The sequence below is a fragment of the Oncorhynchus kisutch genome, linkage group LG7, assembly GCF_002021735.2.
Source record: "Oncorhynchus kisutch isolate 150728-3 linkage group LG7, Okis_V2, whole genome shotgun sequence".
NCBI classification, from domain to species: domain Eukaryota; kingdom Metazoa; phylum Chordata; class Actinopteri; order Salmoniformes; family Salmonidae; genus Oncorhynchus; species Oncorhynchus kisutch.
Window position 1 is genome coordinate 8,484,561 of NC_034180.2, and position 23,796 is coordinate 8,508,356.

General features: G+C 45.1%; 2 protein-coding genes across 2 annotated transcripts in view; both read left to right on the forward strand.

The window, feature by feature from the left end:
* The first annotated feature begins 301 nt into the window (after nucleotides 1–301).
* On the forward strand, nucleotides 302–17,685 carry LOC109894770 (sarcoplasmic/endoplasmic reticulum calcium ATPase 2). The gene is made up of 23 exons (XM_031828442.1): nucleotides 302–734; nucleotides 1,523–1,642; nucleotides 1,967–1,984; nucleotides 2,107–2,189; nucleotides 2,436–2,540; nucleotides 2,668–2,806; nucleotides 5,749–5,915; nucleotides 6,764–6,919; nucleotides 7,085–7,226; nucleotides 7,508–7,674; nucleotides 7,873–7,961; nucleotides 8,608–8,710; nucleotides 9,734–9,865; nucleotides 10,012–10,137; nucleotides 10,257–10,478; nucleotides 10,633–10,744; nucleotides 11,216–11,457; nucleotides 11,639–11,859; nucleotides 12,228–12,430; nucleotides 12,584–12,669; nucleotides 12,750–12,883; nucleotides 13,327–13,444; nucleotides 15,144–17,685. Exons 2-23 carry the CDS (start codon nucleotides 1,525–1,527, stop codon nucleotides 15,450–15,452), a joined length of 3,192 nt encoding a protein of 1,063 aa, XP_031684302.1. The 5' UTR covers nucleotides 302–734; nucleotides 1,523–1,524; the 3' UTR covers nucleotides 15,453–17,685.
* A 450-nt stretch (nucleotides 17,686–18,135) lies between these two features.
* Nucleotides 18,136–23,796, forward strand: part of LOC109894150 (large neutral amino acids transporter small subunit 3) — a 44,572-nt gene continuing 38,911 nt past the window's right edge. The window contains exon 1 of the mRNA XM_020487394.2: nucleotides 18,136–18,321. Within this exon, the coding sequence (XP_020342983.2) occupies nucleotides 18,227–18,321 (95 nt within the window). The 5' untranslated portion in view covers nucleotides 18,136–18,226. The remainder of the gene's footprint in view (nucleotides 18,322–23,796) is intronic.

Below are 23,796 nucleotides of genomic sequence, written 5' to 3' on the forward strand. Positions count from 1 at the left end.
CTCTCAGCTTTACCTTTAAATCTACGTCCCGCCTATTTTGCTTGACAAACTTTACTATTGGTCAGGGGTAACGCGAAGCGAGTGTCCTTGACGAACCCATTGTGTTGTACAAAAGGCAATCATCTGAAAAATGACTGTCGCACAGCACGTTCATTGGTCAAACACTGAGCCAAGGGCAAGGTTGGGGTTCCACCCTCCTGCAGCAAATCACTGGTAGGCGGGTTTATAGAAGTTGCTGCAATGTGATTCGCTGTACAGCCAATTCAGTCTAAATCCCAGGTCTCTAATTGGCCTAACTTCTGCTCCTACGATTTCTGCCACTGATGCACAACTGTGTAATTCTGTGGCCTAGCATTAAATAAAGCGACGGCTATTTAGATAGCTGTGACATAGCGGGTGGATTAAAGCGCACGACATCGGTGTTGTAATCAAATATAAAAGTAGGGGAATACGGCTCCAACAAATCTTAGTTGTACCGGAAGAAAATTACTGTTCTCTGAAAATGCCTTCCTTATAATTTTCCAGGACGTAACGTTAGCTAGTGATTCAGTGGGAGAGATAGCTAGGCAGTTAATGTAACGTTAGATCGATTTCTCAATTCGTCGTGGGAATTACCGTTTTCTTTTTGTGGTTTTCTAATCCTATTTGTTTTGATATTGTGTTTTGATATATATTTACTCAACGTTTCGGAATTAGTTGTTAGTCAACGCAATACCGGGATACGTAGTGTACTGGTAAGTCTCCCTAAATTAATTGAGCGTAAACGTCCCGTGCAAACAGGATTATTCGCTAGGTACCGATTCTAAGAACGCCAGTTAGCAAATGTTAGCATATAGAAGGCGTCGCAGCGGCTCGGCCTGGAAGTAGGACATTTACCTTCAATGCAGATATTTAAAAGCTCGTCAACAAGACTATCGTTGTATGTCAACAAACACACGACATTACTTTTATTTTATTTGTAAAATAATGTGAGTGGTTGACAAACACTTGACCGGTGTCTGCGTGCTCACTTGAGCTCTGCGTCGGATGCTGCGAAGATGATTCTGTCGGTAACATTCTGAGATTCTGACATTGTATCTTTTTCGAACCATCGATAGGTGCATTTAGCACAACGTGACGGAGAATTCACGGTTCTAGTATATTATGATGTTGCGAAGTTTATTGTATCATGTGTTGAACCCCCTCCTGAACCGAACAGGTGCTGTAAATCAACCTAATTTACATGCAACAGGTGCATCTGATTCACTATCTAGGCTCGTTTTGTAATGTCCTCAGGCGGTTATCTCGGTCTCAACATTATCGGTATTTACAGCATCAAGTCGGTCCCCATATTGTGGTCATGTTTCATTCAGTGCAGTGAGATCATGAATAGAATGGAGAGTACACAATTACCCCCCCCCCCCCTCCATTTTATTTTCACTAGTTAAGATTTAATGTTATGTAGGCCTACTGATGTGTTGTGTATCCACCTTCACACTCCCCCCGTCTCCACCCCGCTTCTCTCTATCCCGCTCTCCTTCAGGGATGGACAATGCCCATACTAAGACCGTCGAGGAGGTGTTGGGGTATTTCTGTGTGAATGAGTCGACAGGCCTGAGCTGTGAACAGCTGAGGAAGAGCAAGGAGAGATGGGGCCCAAACGGTATGTCCTAGTTCGTGACCTAAATGACACTATTACCTATGTAGTGCACTGCTTTTGACCAGCGCCTATAGGACCTATAGGACCAATGTAGGGAATAGGTGCCATTTGGGACATAGCCCAAACACTTCACTCCTAATCCTTAACCCTTGACCCCTTTTACTCTCACCAGTATTCAATTGTTTCAATGATTATTACAAAGTAATGACACCCAAGTTAGGCCTATGTTTAGTAATGTGATGATGATATTGATGATGGCTGATAATGTTATTACTATGTTTATAACAATCTCTCTTTCTCTCTGGATTTCTGAACTCCATGATGCAGAGTTACCGGCAGAAGAAGGTAAGATGTTCATTCTCTCTCTCTGTCTCTCTCTCTGTCTCTCTGTCTCTGTCTCTCTCTCTCTCTCTCTCTCTCTCTGTCTGTCCCCTGCATTTACATTCTTTCCATATCTGTGTTTCCAGGGAAGTCGCTTTGGGAGCTGGTCCTGGAACAGTTTGAGGATCTGTTGGTTCGGATTCTTCTGCTGGCTGCCTGCATCTCCTTCGTAAGAACACACAAAGACAACCTGAACAAACATTATCGTAAATACTGTAGCTTTACTGTATATGGCTAAGTTACAGCCTACCCAAAGCCAGTCAGACATATGTTTCTAGCTATTTCAATATTTTGCTCTGAGCATTACTATTCACTCTTTATATATCCTCACAGTATTACCATCTCTGTTCACATACTCTCTTGGTTGTTGAAAACAAGTTCCTCTTTTACCTCTCTTCTCTCTCTCTTCTGACAGACTCTTGCCTGGTTCGAGGAAGGAGAGGGGACCATCACAGCCTTTGTGGAACCCTTCGTCATTCTCCTCATCCTCATCGCCAACGCTATCGTCGGGGTGTGGCAGGTAAAGTCAGGGTTTTGACATGTTGCATCAGTGCGTGTTCCTTCCTAAGTTTGTGTGTGTGTGTTCATGCATAAACAAGTTTAATGTGTGACGATGTGTGTTCATTCACGTGTGTGTGTGTTTCCAGGAGCGTAATGCTGAGAACGCGATCGAGGCGCTGAAGGAGTATGAGCCTGAGATGGGGAAGGTGTACCGACAGGACAGGAAGAGTGTCCAGAGGGTCCGGGCTAAGGACCTCGTACCTGGGGACATAGTGGAGGTGGCAGGTAGGCAGAACAACTACAAATCCCAGAGTCCTCTAGGGACCACAGTGTTCTACACTGTAACTGATAACATTGTTGAGGTACTATAGCAGGTAGGCAGAAAAATCCCACCATCCTCTAGTCTTGGGGCCTAAGTGTTCTTTATATTAGAAGTCCTCCAATAATGGAAAGAAGAACAGTAACTCCCCCCAAAAAACACCTATGATATTGAGGTACTATAGCAGGTAGGGGAAAAAACTACAAATTCTGTAACTCCTGAAAGGTCCCTAGTGTTCTATACATTGTACCTGGGGAGTGGAGACACAGCGACGGTGGCAGGTGTGTAGGGGGAAACAGAAACTACAAATCCCATACCCATTTAGTAAATCCCATACCCAAAGTGTTCTATTATTGACAGAGTTGTTTAAATTTCCCAAAATATTCTTTTTAGGTACCCTAGACATGTTTTTATCTGTATGGGTTGGATATTTGCCCTCTCGCATCATGGAAATCAAAAAGATTTTATGGGAAATTAATAATTTAATCAAGGTGCTGTCAGTTGATGTGATATCCGAAGAGGCCTACAATACCCAATATCCCTGCATCTTGATAAGCTCTGGGAATGAGGCCAGCCGGGGTCAGCGACGCTAACCTTTCTTTTCCAAATATTTTCTCAATTAAACTTTTTACAGATATCTGACTGAAAATGCAGTTTAGGGGTCAGTTTCAAATTTCTGTGTGACTTTTAACGACACCACAGCTCAAAGGGTTAAGACCGCCCCAATTGTCGAATCCTCAAGGCGCTCCGTTTCTATTCTTAGAGCTTCAAAGAAGTAACAGAGGAAATGGGAGTTGAGTGTTTTTTTTATTTGTGTGTGACTCCGAGATTCACAGTGGCGATGTTTGGCTTAAAGAGCATGGGAACTTTGTGACACCAATCACAGTTTACACAGCGGAACACTGGGGGATGCATCCCAAATGGCACCCTATTCCATTTTATAGTGCGCTATTTTTGACCAGAGCTAGGGAATAGAGTGCCATTTGGGAATCATCCATGGAGGATTGTTAAAAAAAAAACGTAACTGTTTATCGCATCAATCATCACATCACTGCCTGTCTATCCCTCTGAGCCAATGATCTTGCAGAGTTTGAGATGTTTATCAATTAATTTGGTTGATAAATAACCCATAAATAAACAAAACAGCAGTTGTGTGGAAATAAGATGATAATAGTCTATGGGCTTTAGTTTAGTATGGGTTGTATTATAATATGAGTTGTATTAGAACTGGCGGTGTCAAATATTTTTTATATTTTCACAACCATAATTATCGGCGCTGTTTGCTGGCATGGGCGCGAAAGGGCTGGGTTTTTATGAATAAACAAGTGTGTCGACTTGGCCCCTCACTGGCCAATCAGAAATGTGCTCCATGGCGAAATATGTGGTTGCTTTAAGATGTGTATTTATGGTCTTTTATGTATTGCCTTGGAATCAATTCCAATGTTAGTCCATTATAGTTGGTTAAACAGCTTACAGAAACTAAATAACAAAATGTAGACCTATCCCATCTTTGCTAAATTCAGTATGTTAACTTGACCCTGTTTGCATTCTATATTGTTCTAAGAAATTGCATGGCTTCAATGTGGAAATATACAGTAGCTGGACAAAGGTCCACTATAAAGGGAGGATGTCCACTCACCTTTTTTAAACTGCTACCAAGTATGTTTTATATACACTACCATTCAAAAGTTTGGGGTCACTTAGAAATGTCCTTGTTTATGAAAGAAAATCCCTTATTTATTTAAAATAACATCAAATTGGTCAGAATTACAGTGTAGACATTGTTAATGTTGTAAATAACTATTGTAGCTGGAAACTGCTGATTTATTTTATGGAATATCTACCTAGGCGTACAAAAGCCCATTATCAGAAACCATCACTACTGTGTTCCAATGGCATGTTTGTATTAGTTAATCCAAGTTTATCATTTTAAAAGGCTAATTTATCATTAGAAAACCCTTTTGCAATTATGTTAGCACAGCTGAAAGCTGCTGTGCTAATTAAAGAAGCAATAAAACTGGCCTCCTTTAGACTAGTTGAGTATCTGGAGCATCAGCATTTGTGGGTTCGATTACAGGCTCAAAATGGCCAGAAACAAAAAACGTTCTTCTGAAACGCATCAGTCTATTCTTGTTCTGAGAAATGAAGGCTATTCCATGTGAGATCTTGCCAAGAAACTGAAGATCTCGTACTACTCCCTTCACAGAACAGTGCAAACTGGCTCTAACCAGAATAGAAAGAGGAGTGGGAGGCCTCAGTGCACAACTGAGCAAGAGGACAAGTACATTAGGATGTCTAGTTTGAGAAACAGATGCCTCACAAGTCCTTAACTGGCAGCTTCATTAAATAGTACTGCAATACACCATTCTCAAACATTCTCAACAGTGAAGAGGTGATGCTGGCCTACTAGGCAGAATTCCTCTGTCCATGCTCTGTTCTTTTGCTCATCTTAATCTTTTATTTTTATTGGCCCGTCTGAGATATGGCTTTTTCTTTGCTACTCTGCCTAGAAGGCCAGCATCCCGGAGTCGCCTCTTCACTGATGTTGAGACTGGTGTTTTGCGGGTACTATTTAATGAAGCTGCCAGTTGAGGACTTGTGAGGTGTCTGTTTGCTTACAGTTGACTGGGGCAGCTCTAGCAGAGCAGAAATTTGACAGACTGACTTGTTGGAAAGGTGGCATCCCATGACGGTGCCACGTTGAAAGTCACTGAGCTCTTCAGCATGGGCCATTCAACTGCCAATGTTTGTCTATGGAGATTGCATGGCTTGTGCTCAATTTTTATACTCCTGTCAGCAATGGGTGTGGCTGATATAGCCAAATCCACTCATTTGAAGGGGTGTCCACATATTTCTGCAATGTAAGACTTGAACCATCACCTCCCCGTTCTGCCCCGTTTTCCCCCAGTGGGTGATAAAGTCCCAGCAGACATCCGGCTGACCTCCATCCGCTCCACCACACTGCGAGTGGACCAGTCCATCCTGACGGGGGAGTCGGTGTCTGTGATCAAACACACAGACCCAGTGCCTGACCCGCGAGCCGTCAACCAGGACAAGAAAAACATGCTGTTCTCTGTAAGTGGGTGGGTGAGAGAGTGTGTGGTGGGGGGGGGGGCATTATCTGATTAGAAATAGACCTGCACAGCACGTGGGATTAAGGCATCAAGCTAAAAGGTGCACATTTGTTTGTAAGTGTGGGAGAGCGAGTGTGGTGTGTTTTATTGATCTAATGGGAGATATGGTGTGAGAGAGGAACCAGAACTCAGGACTGTGTGTGTGTGTGTGCACTGTGATGCTTTGATGTGAGTGTTGAAGGTGTGACTCAACCGTTTGTTGAATAAAACATCACTCGCATTGTTTGCACAGGACACGTACAAAAACACACAATATACTGCGTGATGTAACCTACTAAAGTGCTCCTCATTCACTTCTGAAGAGCCAGGTGAACGAGCTTCAAGACTACTGTCTTCCAGGTCAATGTACTGATAGTCTGATAGTGGAGCCATCGAACTGGACCATCGAGGGCTGTGTTGGTACTAGACCTACCCCCACATACGTATTCTGTTCTGTATATCACTAAACGATACCAAATGTGTGAGATGCATGTTGTTGACCCCCCCCCCCCCCCTTCACGCCACCTACATAGTCAGAACACAATTTGTGATTTATAATACATCTACCCAATGAGCACAAGACGTTGGAAACACTTCTTTGTGGTTTTTGACAAAATGTTGAAAATACATTGTGTATTTCTGGTTGAAAAGACGTCTTTCTGATCTTGTGTTGACAGTAATCGCTACGTTTTTTTTCTTCTCTTGATTCGTGTTTCAATTTGATCTGGAGAATTATGCTGCTTTTCAGATCAAACTCCTGTAGTAGTTAAGAGTGTACCAACACATTGCTTTGTATCATTGTTCTTCCAGGGCACCAACATTGCGGCGGGCAGAGCTATAGGTGTGGTGGTAGCTACAGGGGTGCAGACTGAGATCGGGAAGATTCGTGATGAGATGGCTGCTACAGACCCAGAGAGAACACCGCTGCAGCAGAAACTGGACCAGTTTGGAGAACAGCTGTCCAAGGTACAAGGACTTTCCTTCTCTTCCCTCTTTCTTTTCCTCATTCATTTTATTTAATCTGTCAGCTGTATTGTTCCTTAACTGACTTTCCTAGTTAAATAACATAAAAATGTTTTAAAAAATTGTGAGTGGCAGTGTTGTGCTTACAGGCTCTCTCCCTCCCTCTAGGTGATCACAGTGATCTGTGTGGCAGTGTGGGGTATCAACGTGGGCCATTTCAATGACCCGGTCCACGGTGGCAGCTGGCTCAGAGGGGCCGTCTACTACTTCAAGATCGCTGTGGCACTGGCTGTAGCTGCCATCCCTGAGGGTACGTTGTGGGACCAACCACCTCTCTCTTATCTCTCTTCTCTTATTTCCTTCTCTGCCTCCATGTGACACACACAAAGTAGAGCATGAGTCAATTCTATTCTGAGCAATCTAAACCAAAATGAATTCTCTCAAGACAGCTCCTCTCTGTGTCCATGTAGGCTCTTAACTCGATAAATGGATTGATCAGCCAGTGTACTTTTGTTACATGACTCGGAAGAACCATTATGGAACCATATATTGAACTGTCCATTCACCCTATTCAATCTTGCCCGTCCACAGGCCTACCCGCTGTGATCACCACCTGCCTGGCTCTGGGGACCAGACGCATGGCCCGGAAGAATGCCATCGTCCGCAGTCTGCCCTCTGTGGAGACCTTGGGCTGCACCTCTGTCATCTGCTCCGACAAGACTGGCACCCTCACCACCAACCAGATGTCTGTCCACCGGGTGAGAGGGAGGGGGGGGGGGGGAAATGGAGATAGGAGATGAGTAACCACTTTTGGTTCCCTGGAGCTGACCTGAAAGTGGAGTGGTTTGGCATGTTGATTGACAGACACTCAGCCTGATGCTGACCTAACCTAACTGATTGTGACAATGAGTGTTTATTTTCTAACCCGGTCTGTCTGTATCTGCATGTGTGTGTAGATATTTGTTGTGGACAGTGTGTCAGGGGAGCGATGCGCCCTGAGTGAGTTTTCGGTGACCGGATCGACTTACGCCCCGGAAGGGGAAGTGTGAGTGCCTTTAACCTTTTAACCCTTAACTGATGATTGCCATGTTCAAAACAACTGGGAACTTGGAAATATCGGACTTCAGTCCGTTCAAGACAACGGGGAACTCGGGAACAAAACGAGCCCTGACCGGGAAAAATCGCTTTGAATGGTCATCCAACATGAAATTCCATGCCAGAAACTCTCGCATCTTTCTGGAGCTCTCAAATTCTGACCTGAAGATTTTGGAGTTTCCAGTTGTCTTGAAAGCACTAGATGTCATGACGAATCACTCATCCCCAATTTTGCTAGGACTGTTAAGTGGGGAGGGGAAAACTACCTGTTATTGGCAGAGGGGTTTGGAACGCTTTCTTATTGGTCTATTAACTAATTTACTGCCTGGTGATGTCACCAGGCTGGCCAAAACTCTATCCCACCAAAATAGGCTGAAATTTCAGGCAGTCTTGTCAATTGGACATGATCATTTTTCACAAGTTCTGTTTTATTTCAACCTCAGTGTGGAAATATATATATTCCAGTTGAATCACGTTTCTGATTGCACTCCATCTTTCCCCTTTCTCTCTTACCCTCTCTCCCTCTTATCTCTCCCCATGTCATCTTCCATATCCACCTTTAACTCTCTTCTCTTTGTCCTCTCTCTCTTTCCCAGGTATAAGGATGAGACGATAGTGAAGTGTAGTCAGTATGAGGGCCTGGTGGAGATGGCCTCTATCTGTGCTCTGTGTAACGACTCCTCTCTGGACTACAACGAGGTGAGAACAGTGCCAGCCCACTTTACTCACTGCACTGCACACCATAACCACTACACTACACACCATAACCCCTGCCCTGCCATGCACACCATAACTACTACACTACGCACCATAACCACTACGCACCATAACCACTACGCACCATATAACCACTACGCACCATATAACCACGACGCACCATATAACCACGACGCACCATATAACCACTACGCACCATATAACCACTACGCACCATATAACCACTACGCACCATATAACCACTACGCACCATATAACCACTACGCACCATATAACCACTACGCACCATATAACCACTGCCCTGCGCACCATATAACCACTGCCCTGCGCACCATATAACCACTGCCCTGCGCACCATATAACCACTGCCCTGCGCACCATATAACCACTGCCCTGCGCACCATATAACCACTGCCCTGCGCACCATATAACCACTGCCCTGCGCACCATATAACCACTGCCCTGCGCACCATATAACCACTGCCCTGCGCACCATATAACCACTGCCCTGCGCACCATATAACCACTGCCCTGCGCACCATATATAACCACTGCCCTGCGCACCATATATAACCACTGCCCTGCGCACCATATATAACCACTGCCCTGCGCACCATATATAACCACTGCCCTGCGCACCATATATAACCACTGCCCTGCGCACCATATATAACCACTGCCCTGCGCACCATATATAACCACTGCCCTGCGCACCATATATAACCACTGCCCTGCGCACCATATATAACCCCTGCCCTGCGCACCATATATAACCCCTGCCCTGCGCACCATATATAACCACTGCCCTGCGCACCACATATAACAAGTGCTCTGCCCTGCACACCATGATACATACAAATGTCCACGGACAGACACTTCTTAGTTCTAGTCCTGGAGAGCTACTTTTTTTTGTTCCAGTCCAGTAGCATCTGTTTGGAATAATACATTCAAATAATATCCTTGTTGACCCTTAACCTGTGGGTGTCCCCCCTCCCCCCCTCCCAGTCTAAGGGTGTGTATGAGAAGGTAGGCGAAGCCACAGAGACGGCCCTGTGCTGTCTGGTGGAGAAGATGAACGTGTTCGACACAGACCTCCGAGGACTGTCCGCTGTCGAGAGAGCTACTGCCTGCTGCTCGGTGTGTGTCTAAAATAAATAAAACATCTGTGTCCGTGCTTTTGAAAAAATCTGTGTGTACCATTTGAGACGTGCTGACCTAATTTACCTCCTGGCAGGATGATTGAATGATATCTCCTCTCTCCCTCCCTCTATCCTCTCCATCAGGTGATTAAACAGTTGATGAGGAAGGAGTTGACGTTGGAGTTCTCTCGTGACAGGAAGTCCATGTCAGTGTTCTGTTCTCCCAACAAGCTCAGCCGCTCTGCCACGGGGGCCAAGATGTTTGTCAAGGTCAGCTCTCTCCTCTCTCTGTTCTTTCTTGTCGTTTCTGTTCCTTACGCGTTTCTTTCTTCTGAGCTCTTTCTCTATCACTCTCCTCACTTTGTATCAACTTGTCTTCTCTCTCCCAGGGAGCTCCGGAGAGCGTGCTGGAGCGCTGCCGTTGGATCCGGGTGAACGGGGGCGCGCGGGTGCCCATGACACCAGCGGGGCGGGAGCAGCTCCAGGGGACCGTCAGGGAGTGGGCCACGGGGCGGGACACCCTCCGATGCCTCGCCATGGCGACCCGGGACTCACCCCCCGAAATACGCTCCCTCAACCTAGAGAACTCGGCTACCTTCGCCGACTACGAGGTGAGTGATTTTTAGGATTATTTCATCCTTTGTGTTATTATGCACTTTTTATTCATCTCTTATTGATTTTTACTAAAGTGTGTTGTGGATTTTAAAGGCACTTCAAATACAGTTTTATTTGATTAGTGTAAAATAAACAACAATGTCCCCCCAGTCGGACCTGACCTTCGTGGGCTGCGTGGGGATGCTAGACCCCCCCAGGAAGGAAGTACTTTGTGCGGTCCGCATGTGTCGACAGGCTGGCATCCGGGTCATCATGATCACGGGTATGACACGCCTCACACACACTCCCTTTGTTGTGTTGTGATACATGTTTGTTGGATGGGGAGATGCAAGACACATAATCTGAGGGGATTCAATAAAGTCAACTGAACAGAATTTCTAGCCTCCCACTCGTCTACCTTAAAATGATATTATAACGTGAAAGGCCGGGACGATAGTAGTATTGCAATATATTTTCAATGGCAAAAATGAAGACACGATGCAGACCAAACTTTTTTTGTCCTTTTTAAAAAGCTGCTGTATGTCAAATATTGTTTGCTTTAACTTGGAAAATTTAATAAATGTGACATTATGGATTTTTTTCCTCTAAGTTAAATCCGTTTTGTTTACTTGCCACGACACTATCGAGTATCACGATACTGGTATCGGCCCGGGCGTAATAACGCAATTTTAAACCGTTTTGCCTGCTGGGTGTCATCTCAAACGTCTTGCCTCTAAACTCACGTCCCCCCCAGGTGACAACAAGGGCACGGCCATGTCCATCTGTCGTCGTGTGGGCATCATCACGGAGGAGGAGGAGGAGGCGGGCAGGGACGACCCGTTCTCAGGGGGCCTGACGGGGAGGGAGTTTGACGAGCTGCCCCCCCACCTCCAGAGGCAGGCCTGTCGTACCGGACGCTGCTTCGCCCGCGTGGAACCCACACACAAGAGCCGTATCGTGGAGTACCTACAGAGCCTTGATGACATCACAGCCATGGTGAGGGGGGGGGCTGTGTGAGTGTGTTTAGTGTATCTCTGGCAACAGTGTCCCTGTCTAGGGCTCTACTTTGACACTTAAAAGGGCATGTTTGCATTGTGTGGGGCCTTTCATGCATTTCCTCCCTTGTTTTGACTCACTGCCTGTTCTTGCCCCTTCCCTCCATCCCACTCTCCCCCAGACTGGTGATGGAGTAAATGACGCGCCAGCCCTGAAGAAGGCAGAGATCGGTATCGCCATGGGTTCAGGCACGGCTGTGGCCAAGTCCGCCTCCGAGATGATCTTAGCTGATGATAACTTCTCTACCATCGTAGCGGCTGTAGAAGAGGGCAGAGCCATCTACAACAACATGAAACAGTTCATACGATACCTCATCTCTTCCAACATAGGAGAGGTTGTCTGGTGAGGATAGGGGGATGAGAGGGATGGATTAGAGGAGAGGGATGGATTAGAGGAGAGGAAGGGAAAGCAATCTATAACAAAATGAAACTGTTTATAGGAGAGGTTGTATGGTGTGGAGAGGGGGATGGAAGCAGGGGAGGGAGAGAGGGTGGTGGGGTTACAGTTATAAATAAAGGGGAAGGATAACAGAACAGTGGTGGACATTTAGGACTACTCTTTAGGTCAGGTGACAATAGGGAGAAGGAACATTTAAAAAAGGAGGGATGGTTGAAGGGATTAACTTGAGGGAAAATAGCAGTCTGGGACAGTGAAAGAGGATTTCTGAATTATGTTGTATCCCTCCCTCACTCTGACCCTCTCCCCTCCAGTATTTTCATGACGGCTGCGCTGGGCATGCCCGAGGCCCTGATCCCAGTCCAGTTGCTGTGGGTCAACCTGGTGACAGACGGCTTCCCGGCCACCGCCCTGGGCTTCAACCCTCCTGACCTGGACATCATGTCCCGCCCCCCACGCTCCCCCAAGGAGCCACTCATCTCTGGCTGGCTCTTCTGCAGATACCTCATTGTCGGATGTGAGTAAATCTAGTATATCTCGATCTATATCTATGGCAGACACCACATTGTGAGGCTATAGATTATGAACAGACAGGGTTTTTGTATTTTTACGTCACAATATCAGCTGGGATTCTAGAATATACACATCTAACCTTTGACTTCTCTCTCAGGCTACGTGGGAGCGGCCACAGTAGGAGCTGCTGCCTGGTGGTTCATGGCAGCACACGACGGACCCAAACTCTCCTTCTACCAACTGGTAAGAACACGTCCCTCTCTCTCACTTCTCTTACTTTAACGTCTCTGACCTCTCACTCACTACCCATCTCCTCCTCTCAGTCCCACTATCTACAGTGCAGTGAAGGCCACGGGGAGTTTGCGGGGGTGCAGTGCTCAGTGTTCGAGTCGCCCTACCCCATGACCATGGCCCTGTCTGTGCTCGTTACCATAGAAATGTGTAATGCCCTCAACAGGTACGCTACTAAAGCTGCAACTCTCAACAATTCCTTGCGGTACTTAGCATCGGTCACAGAGATGATTATTTGTGACGTGACACAGAACAGGTTTTTAGTTCTTGTACAATAACATTTCTATTTGTTAGTCACAGTACATTCTACATGTATGAATATTGACTGTACGGTTCATTCAGTTCTATTGCATTTGTAGTCCACCTTTGCTCTTTTCAATCAGACAAATGTTTACATCAAATTAAACACACAAAAAAGATCATGATATGCGTGCCTATTCAATTGAGTACAGATTTTTATCAGATTAGTATATGTGTGGATATTTTACTGACATCTGACTTTGTACTGATATCCAGAGCTCTGTTGTGTTAATATCAATATTCTATTGGCATCTTTTGAGTTTGTACTGGTCCATTTCTGAGCTCCGCTGTGTGTGTCCTTGTCCTCAGTCTGTCAGAAAACCAGTCCCTGCTGAAGATGCCTCCTTGGTCCAACCCCTGGCTGGTGGGAGCTATCTGTCTCTCCATGGCGCTCCACTTCCTCATCCTCTACGTTGACCCCCTGCCTGTAAGTGTGTGTGTTCGTTCATCTGGCATACATTTTCTGACTCTGAAAAACACTAAAAGAAAGATGCCCAGAGTCCCTGCTCATCTGCGTGAACGTGCCTTAGGCATGCTGCAAGGGGGCATGAGGACTGCAGATGTGGCCAGGGCAATAAATTGCCATGTCCGTACTGGGTGATGCTTAAGACAGCGCTACAGGGAGACAGGACGGACAGCTGATCGTCCTCCCAGTGGCAGACCACGTGTAACAACACCTGCACAGGATCGGTACATCCGAACATCACACCTGCAGGACACGTACAGGATGGCAACAACTGCACGAGATACACCAGGAACACACAATCCCTCCATCAGTGCTCAGACTGTCCGCAATAGGCTGAGAGAGGCTGGACTGAGGGCTTGTAGGCCTGTTGTAAGGCAGGTCCTCACCGGCAACAACATTTGAGCCTATGGCCACAAACCGCTCTTCACTGATGAGTCGCGGTTTTGTCTCACCAGGGGTGATGGTCGGTTTCGCATTTATCGTTGAATGAATGAGCGTTACACAGAGGCCTGTACTCTGGAGCGGGATCGATTTGGAGGTGGAGGGTCCGTCATGGTCTGGGGCGGTGTCACAGCATCATTGGATTGAGCTTGTTGTCATTGCAGGCAATCTCAACGCTGTGCTTTACAGGAAAGACATCCTCCTCCCTCATATGGTACCCTTCCTGCAGGCTCATCCTGACATGACCCTCCAGCATGACAATGCCACCAGCCATACTGCTCGTTCTGTGTGTGATTTCCTGCAAGACAGGAATGTCAGTGTTCTGCCATGGCCAGCGACGCGCCCGGATCTCAATCCCATTGAGCACGTCTGGGACCTGTTGAATCGGAGGGTGAGGGCTAGGGCCATTTCCCCCCCCCCCCCCCCCCCCCCCCCCCCAGAAATGTCCGGGGACTTGCAGGTGCCTTGGTGGAAGAGTGGGGTAAAATCTCTCAGCAAGAACTGGCAAATCTGGTGCAGATGCACTGCAGTACTTAATGCAGCTGGTGGCCACACCAGATTACGAACTTACTTTTGATTTTGACCCCCCACCCTTTGTTCAGGGACACATTATTCAATTTATGTTGGTCACATGTCTGTGGAACTTGTTTGGTTTATGTCTCAGTTGTTGAATCTTGTTATGTTCATACAAATATTTACATGTTTGCTGAAAACAAACGCAGTTGACAGTGAGAGGATGTTTCTTTTTTTGCTGAGTTCATATAATATTATTATTTATGCGTTGTGGAAGAATATGATCTAATGCAGAAAAATATCTTGGTAGGACAAGGTTATGTATGTTTATGCACATGGAAGTCAGTGATATGTTTAATATTTACTAGAGGTTAATGAGGCAGTACAAATGTCATGTGACTAAAATGAAAGGACATTTTAGTTGACCAAAATGGTCCCATTGTTTTGACAGACTAAATCAATATTCAAATGCCAAAACATGGGACTAAGACTTGACTGAATTTTTTTTAAAGTGCCAAAATGACTTCTGCTGCACAATGAAGTGCCTGTGTGTTACATTGTGCTCCTCCGATATCTCATTGTTTAACCACCCCTTGCCTTCTCTCCCATCCCTTCTCTCCCCTGCCTTTTCCCCTCTCTCCCCTGCCTTTTCCCCTCTCTCCCCTGCCTTTTCTCCCCTCTCTCCCTTGCCTTTTCTCCCATCCAGGTGGTGTTCCAGATCCGCCCCCTGTCATGGCCACAGTGGGTTGTGGTCCTCAAGATGTCCCTGCCTGTCATCTTCATGGACGAGGCCCTTAAGTTCCTGGCCCGGAACTGGATCGAGCCGGGTACCAATGTGGAGCGCCAGGAGGAGGAGCGGGAGCGCCGGCGGAGGGGTCAAGGGCCAGGGGGCATTACCGCCGCCGTGAGCAGGGCGTTCAAGGGCGTGTCCTGGTCGTTCGTTTTAATGTCGTTCCCGCTACTGGTCTGGATTTACAGCCTGGACTCTGATATTACTAACATGTTCTATGAGTGAAGGGGAGAAGAGGGGGTGGGAGGGGTTTGGGGAATGAATGAAAGGGAAGGAACTATAAAATAAATAGGGGAGCAAGTTGAGGTGAAGATGGAGTGCAGGGAAAGGAAAAAATTAAAGAATACATTTTTTGTGGGATAATGCCAGGGATGAAAGGTGAACAATCTGAGACGGTGAGAGGAAGAGGGATACAAAGGAAGTGAAGAGGAGGGAGCTGATACAACCTAGCTCAGCACTCTGACTTTTTTAATACGGGCCCTGACCGTAAGTGAGGGATTTTCCTATTTAATCATGCCTGGTTTAACGTGTTACCAGAATAGGTCTTGAAAATACCACTCCTCTTGTGCAGAAAGAACGCACGTTTGGGTTCACGTAGCTCCTTGACAACACCATTTTTACAATGTGGGACAAAGCAGAGAAGAAACGCAACTTTGTAGTTGATTCAAACTATCTTTCTGGCCGCTCAGAATGAGTGTTTATTTTTTTTCAATTTAACTTCTCCCCAGAAAGCTTGTTTAGCGGATTTGATTGAATATGGCTGTTGCTTGTGTCTTGAACTCTCTCCTGCATATTTATTCAATTTTGAAAGGTAAATTCCTGTCTATAGATGATTTCTAACATAAGATAGTACTTATTAATTTCATTCCAGTTTCTCTACCTGTAAGGTGACAGGTGGGAAGATAGAGAAAGCAGCTTCTTAAGTCCAGTCTAGGGAATGGAGGGATGACTAGATGGAAAGGGAAAGCTGAAGAATCTTCCAGCATCAGTCAGACTGGCCACACACTGACATGCCAGCCAGTTTCAGAAATCAATCAATAATCAATTAATATTTGATTTAATTTAGGTGTCATCAAACTGTGTCTAGAGAAGAGGACAGCAGAGTACTTCTTTAATGTGTGTTTCTTAGGGTTATGGGCTGGCAAAGCTGAATTTTGAAAAGTAAAAGATTTTGCGTTCGTTTTCACTGCACTATTCATATTTATTAACGACACGGAATTGTTTTTTTTGATTTGTCAGATTTCTATGCCTAACTTTGCTATAGAATGGATGTTGCCTCCATATATGGTTCTGATTAAGGTTGGCTACTCTTTATGACATCATACCCTTTGTCTCCTTATCATCATGCATGTTTGAGATTGACTACTGGTACATTGCAGATGGACTGCTCAGAATCACTGATCTCCAAATCACCTTGCATTCTAAATAACTACTCATTATGTGATCAAGATTAGCGATTCTGCGCTGTGCCTTGCTCAAACACGCTGACTGTTGCTCTATACTAGAACTGTCCAGGTTGGGTAGTAATGGGCTTTAGGTGCAGGCTTGGCATCTTTTTGCGTTACCAGATTCGTTCTGATGTCCTCCACACGATTTCAGCTGCGTCCTTAAAGTTCTGTCACAATCCTCACGTAGGCCTAGAAGTAGTAGACTTGCCTCTCCGGAAGGCTCCAACATCTCTGACATTGTTGTCGGGCTGAGAAATTGCATCATATTTCAGCTAGGCTACTCTACCATTCTACTAGTTGACCATGTGTTTTGATAGTCTTAACAGCCACTGACATCACAACATGAACTAAAGGTACAAAGTTGTGTAGTCTGCTTATGTGGACACCAATACCACTTCCCCTATAGTAGTGGGTTTGTTAGGGCTGGGAACACTTGTGTTTTTTTGACTACACACCAAATTTGCTAACCCCCCCCCCCCCCCCCCCCCCCCCCCCCCAGACTTGCAACATTGTTTTTTGTTTATTATGATTGATATAACTACTACGGTAATTCTGATTAATTGTCGCTGTGGCATCTGTAGTACCCCTACTGTGCCTGTAAAGAATTAGGGGTGCTATTATTATTATTATTATTTTTTTTTTTTCTAGTAAAGGGTTATTATAAAAATCATTAATAGGTCTAAGAATGAGAGGAGTGGAAAAGAGGGATGAGGGAGATGCTGAGAGAAGAGGTCTCTTTTCTTTCAATCTCTGTTTCTCTACTAGCGTTCTGCCAGTGCTCTCTGTCTTCATCTGAAACCAATAAGCAAAATAATTCTTAAATTAACAACTTCAGAGGAATAAACATTGATTGGAGTAATTGGAACTTTTTACGACATTTAATTTTGACTGAATTAAAGTGGGAATGTATTTTGTTTATTGTAAATGGTTCCATTGCCGTTTGCCACATTACTGCTATTTGAAATATGGAAAATGCTTTATGGGATAAACAATAAAATTGTTAATTTAAATGTACGTTTCTGTGGTTGCTCATTTGACAGTTAGAGGTCAGAGCAATGTACTTAAATACATGGCTGTGGTTAGGGTATTCTTCACATTGTAAAGCCACAATGTGTCTCAATATGGCCCCTCACCATGTCGTCCATGGAGCTTGAAGAAGAGTTGGGTATTTCAATCCAATGTGTAGTGCTAGGGCAAAAAAACAGCCTACATTGGGAAACGCTGATGTTGGCTAACCTCACCAGGAAAAACATGCTGTTAGTATATATATATATATATATATATATATTTTTATATCGCCGCAAGGTGGCGCAGTAGAGCAGGGTTTGAAGATTTGACAGCTGTAAAGTACCACTGACAGCTGGGCGTGCATGCGTAAGTGGAAACTCGTTGCTGGGGGGGGGGGGGGGTCCCATTTATATAGACGGTTGGAAGGCGAGAGGAGGGGTTTAAAGCCATGCAGATGTGGTGAAGTTGTGACGAGGAACTAACCGAATGGAAAGTGAAGTTTCACAAGACCCACAGTAACTGACTAACGTGTTATAGCAACACATGAACAGTTTAAGTCCCGTTTTTTTTTTCCCACTAAAGACGGGAAATAAACCATTTACCATAGATATCGATTCTTTCAGGGATTCTCGTCTGAAGTAAGTAATCTGTCATATTTGGGGGTTTTGCATGTTCAGAAATGTTAATATTTTGTCTGCGGTAAGAGGAATTTGACTTTACGCACATGGCACAAGACTTCTTGAATATTTGTTTTTCCCCTCATTCTATTTCATTCTTTATTTGACAGTCTCATTTGTTTTCATATTAATGTACATCCCTTTTGTGTAGACAGAGTGACAAGGATGATTTTTATATCAGTTTAAACAATGCTAAAGTTAATATGTTGACACTAGTATGTTTGGCGCTAATTATATATATATATATATATATATATATCACACATTTGTTCTTGACACGTTTCAGGTGTCGTTTAGCCATAAGAGTAGTATAATGGAGGGTGACCAGTACATTTTTTATAGTCAACTTTATATAATTGGAAATAGGTTCAGATTTGAACGCGGCAACGGGCAGTCCATGCGCTGTCCACGTAAAAGGTGGCACCACCGGTGTCACCTGGACGCAGCTGTTGGTGCGCACACAGGGGAGCACGAGGAGAGGTCAAGTGACTGGCCGCACTAGGGGAAACAGCTGAGAGTGAGTGACAGAGAGAGAGTCGAAAGATAGGTGGGGCGGTTTTACCAACCCTGGTTTTAAGAGATCTGTGACCATCCATTTGAACTCCATATTACTAGTAGTAGTAAACCAACCTATAACCATGCCAACAGCACCAATCAACCAGGGCCACAGACTTGGTTGTAATGCAAACCTTCTATGACGTCATCTCTGGACACACTTCACAGTTAGTTGGTGTAGGTGGACTGATCTGTTCATGACATGGCCAGTGAATGGTGGTGCCAGTGTTAACATATTGTGTATTTACTCAGTGTATTTACTCTGCCTTCGCTGGTGTCTACAGCAGGAATTGGAAATCCAGCAACTCTTGGAGGAACAGTGGAAGGTGATAGAAGTGCTTCTTAATTATTACGTTTACCAAGAAAGAAGATCTTTATCAACTTCCACTGTTCCTCTAAAAGATTTGCTGGATTTCTTATTAATGATGCTTTCCAACTTTCTTTTGAATCAAATGAAATGTTATCGGTCACATGCACATATTTTGGCAGATGTTAGTGCGGTTGTAGTGAAATGCTTGTGTTCCTAGCTCCCACGGCGCAGTAGTATCTAACAATTTACAAAACACACCGATCTAGAAGTAAAAGAATGGAATAAATATATAAATATTAGGACAAGCAATGTCGGAGTCCGGAATATAAATGATGGGATGTATAGACATTATGGACAGTATGTGGAGAGAATATTTAGTATATATGTGGAAGACGTAGGATAGAATAGTATTTATACAGCAATGGTTGAATGGGATGGCATTGACTAGAATACAGTATATACATATGAAATGAGTAAAACAGTATGTAAACATTAAGGTGACCAGTGTTCCATTATTAAAGATACCAGTGATTCCATGTCTATGTACAACGGTCAGCAGTCTCTAAGATGCAGGGGTTGAGTAATCGGGTGGTAGCCGGCTAGTGACAGTGACTTAAGGTCACGGCAGGGTACTGGGTGAAGGACAAAAAAACACTCAAGTTGCTTAGGAGCTAGAAGCAGAGCTGCTATGTCTGTCGGCGCCATCTTCCTGCTGAAGGGAAAGAGAATTCATTGACAGACCATTTCCCATTTTTCCCATTTGGTTCCACTGGCACACGAAACCAAAAAATGACTTATGACCAGTGCCTGAATTGGGCCAGTACACACCAGTAATATGTACAGGCTCCTCTATAAACAGTACCAGCACCCATTTCAGTCCACATCAAGCACTGTTGAAACTATGACTATCAAGCCACATCTCCCTGTTTTTTTTGCTTCATCATTTAACAGACACTCTTATCCAGAGCAACTAGGGTTAAGTTCCTCGCTCAGGGGCACATCAACAGATTTTTCACCTAGTTGGCTCTGGGATTCAACCCAGCAGCCTTTCGGTTACTGGCCCAATGCTCTAAACCGCTAGGCTACCTGCCGTCTCCGTCTGAGTGACGGTTGGACGTGACATCCTGTTGATGATCGTCGTCATAGCGATCATACCACGACCAGGCAGACAGACAGTCAGTCAGTCATTGTGATCAGGACTCGTGTGGCAGGTGCTGTCTCTCTGGATGCATCCCAAATAGGCACCCTATTCCCTACAGAGTGAACTATAAAGGGAGTAGGGTGCCATTTGGGGCCCATCCTCTGTCTGTCCCTGTCAAGGTTGAGATACAACTTTATCTGTTCTGCTGGGGGGCATCGGGGTGGAAAGAATCAGAGAGACAGACAGACGAACGAGATGGAGAGCGAGATAGTAAGAGGAGAGAGATCAACCAAAATGGACAGGGGAGGGGGATTCTTCAGAGGGGGTCTTCCTCAGACCCGGCGCCACACTATACCACAATATACAGAGTTCAAACGCAGAGGCCATTGATTGAGTGCTTTTAAAGTAGCTGATCTACGCTGCGCTGTATCAGAACAATGGACAGCGCCCTACACACTAAAGCAAGGCCCATCTTGGTGATGAATGTAGGCTACAAGATAAATACAAACAGCCTATATGAATGCAGGCGTACACACAGCTGTCTTGCCAACATAATGCTAAATAAATGCTGAAAGTAGTCGCCTAGTTATTCATGCGTGCAAACTAAAATACTGAATAGCAAGCAGTTTGGCTTAGAATCCTGGCGAATGCGAACGAATGAATTCCGAACGGATCAAAACAACTGTACCAAGTAGACCTAGTAAACAAAATAGCAGATCGACAAAGGCACGATCGATATTTAGGCTGGTTACGTTAAACAGTAAACAAACACAGTAATCAAAAAGGTGAATGGAGATCCAAATAGCCAGAACACATCCTACTACAGTGAGATGCAGCCACGCACAGCTGTCTTGCCACACAAATAGACCAGTAAAGGCCCACTTTAAAAATGGAAAATCATTCCGCTCATGAGTACAGCAACACGTTGTGATATGGCGAAATACACTTCTGTGGGTCATATTCGCACCACGTAATCAATTAAGCAATGCCAGGCCGACAATAAACACGTTTCCAACACAACGTACAGTTCCATTTACAACCACGAAAACCAGTAGGCTACAAACCATAACAGAATGTATCTATCTCTATGAGGAAACATACCGATATGTAGCTATACAGCGGGGCATCATTTGGGTTCTTGCATTGGCATTATATTGAGTATTCCAGCCACTCTCTTCCTATGAACCGGTTGCTATTAAAATAACATTTTTGGACTGAAAACCTGCGGCTAGGGTAGGATTCTAGGCTAACCTGGCCGCCTCCTCTTGTTCAAAGACCTTCAGGAACACTCGGAGGTGTAGAGGGCTATGGAGACATTCTCCTTGCGCCGCTTGTCGATACAGCACAGCGGAGATCCAGATTTCTTCACCAAGCTGTCACTCAATAATTTGAACGTTTTTTGCTATTTTTATATTAGGGACGTACAACTAAAACTGAGGGGACACAAGTTTCAGCTGAGGGAGGAGCAGAGAGGTCAGGGGTTAGAGGTCAAAGTCTCACACTTTCCCATGTTGGGCTACCGAGTGGCGCAGCGGTCTAAGGCACTGCATCTCAGTGCTAGAGGCGTCACTACAGACACCCTGGTTTGAATCCAGGCTGCATTACAACCGGCCATGATTGGGAGTCCCATAGGGCAGCGCACAATTGGCCCAGGTTTGGCCGGTGTAGGCCGTCATTGTAAATAAGAATTTGTTCTGACTTGCCTAGTTAAATAAAAGGTTAAATTACATGTTTGTTAGTTTTTTCTGTTTTGTTTCAGTATGAGCACATTCCAGATACAATATCCTTATGTCATATAGATGTGGTAGTAAGTAATCTTTGCCTGCTCATAGTTGGCTAAAATCACATGATTCACACCCGATGATGTCATCAGTGTCTCCGGATGATGCCATCGGAAAAAACAAAGTAACAGTCAGTATCTGGTGTGGCCACCAGCTGCATTAAGTACTGCTGTGCATCTCCACCTCATGGACAGCACCAGATTTGCCCGTTCTTGCTGTGAGATGTTACCCCACTCTTCCACCAAGGCCCCTGCAAGTTCCCCCACATTTCTGGGGGGAATGGCCCTAGCCCTCACCCTCCGATCCAACAGGTCCCAGACGTGCTCAATGGGATTGAGATCTGGGCTTTTCGCTGGCCATGGCAGAACACTGACATTCCGGTCTTGCAGGAAATCTCACACAGAACGAGCAGCATTGTCATGCTGGAAGGTCATGTCAGGATGAGCCTGCAGGAAGGGTACCACATAAAGGTGGAGGATGTCTTCCCTGTAACGCACAGCGTTGAGACTGCCTGCAATGAAAACAAGCTCAGTTCGATGATGCTGTGACACACCGCCCCAGACCATGACAGACCCTCCACCTCCAAATCGATCCCGCTCCAGAGTACAGGCTTCTGTGTAACGTTCATTCCTTCAACGATAAACGCGAATCCGACCATCACCTCTCGTGAGACAAAACCACGACTCGTCAGTGAAGACCACTTTTTGCCAGTCCTGTCTGGTCCAGCGACGGTGGGTTTGTGCCCATAGGTGACGTTGTTGCTGGTGATGTCTGGTGAGGACTTGCCTTACAACAGGCCTACAAGCCCTCAGTCAAGCCTCTCTCAGCCAATTGCGGACTGATGGAGGGATTGTGTATTCCCGGAGTGTCCTAAGTTTTCATAACTGTGACCTTAATTGCCTACCGTCTGTAAGCTGTTAGTGTCTTAACGACCGTTCCACAGGTGCATGTTCATTAATTGTTTATGGTTCATTGAACATGCATGGGAAACAGTGTTTAAACCCTTTACAATGAAGATCTGTGAAGTTATTTGGATTTTTACGAATTGTTTCGTAAAAATTGTGTTTTGTACACTGCTGCTACTCGAATAACCTGTACCCCCCCCCCCCCCCCCCGCATATTGACTGGTACCTCCTGTATATAGTCTCATTGTTATTTTATTGTGTTGCTTTTTATAATTTTTTACTTTAGTTTATTTGGTAAATATTTTCTTAACTCTTTCTTGAACTACACTGTTGGTAAAGGGCTTGTAAGTAAGCATTTCACGGTGTCCACACTTGTATTCGGCGCATGTGCCAAATAAAGTTTGATTTGATGTTAGGGTGGTGCTAGAGATGACTAATTTCATGTTGAAAAAGGGTGAAGTTTCTCCTTAAACACTTCTCCAGTCATGGTAATAACCAGATATTCTGTGCAACATAGATGTGTTCCCATGTAGTGTACAGGTGTAGTTAAGTGGGACTGGGTCTGTGACCACTGCAGCTATTTTTGGCCCCAGCTGGCCGAAGTCCCAGTCTGGATGTGTGCTCAAGAGAGGTAATAGACCCTCAGTCAAACCTGCTTTACCTACACACACAGTCACAGATAGACTGGCATTTATTCACACTTATATCAAACATTTTGTATAACTAAATCAAGAAAGACCACAG

Bases quoted from the DNA above. Each gene is read 5' to 3' on its own strand.
- LOC109894770 (XM_031828442.1), top strand. From the start codon at position 1,525: ATGGACAATGCCCATACTAAGACCGTCGAGGAGGTGTTGGGGTATTTC. The intron at 8,711-9,733 runs GTGAGAACAGTG...CCCCCCTCCCAG, and splicing joins CCTCTCTGGACTACAACGAG to TCTAAGGGTGTGTATGAGAA. The intron at 10,479-10,632 runs GTGAGTGATTTT...ATGTCCCCCCAG, and splicing joins CTACCTTCGCCGACTACGAG to TCGGACCTGACCTTCGTGGG.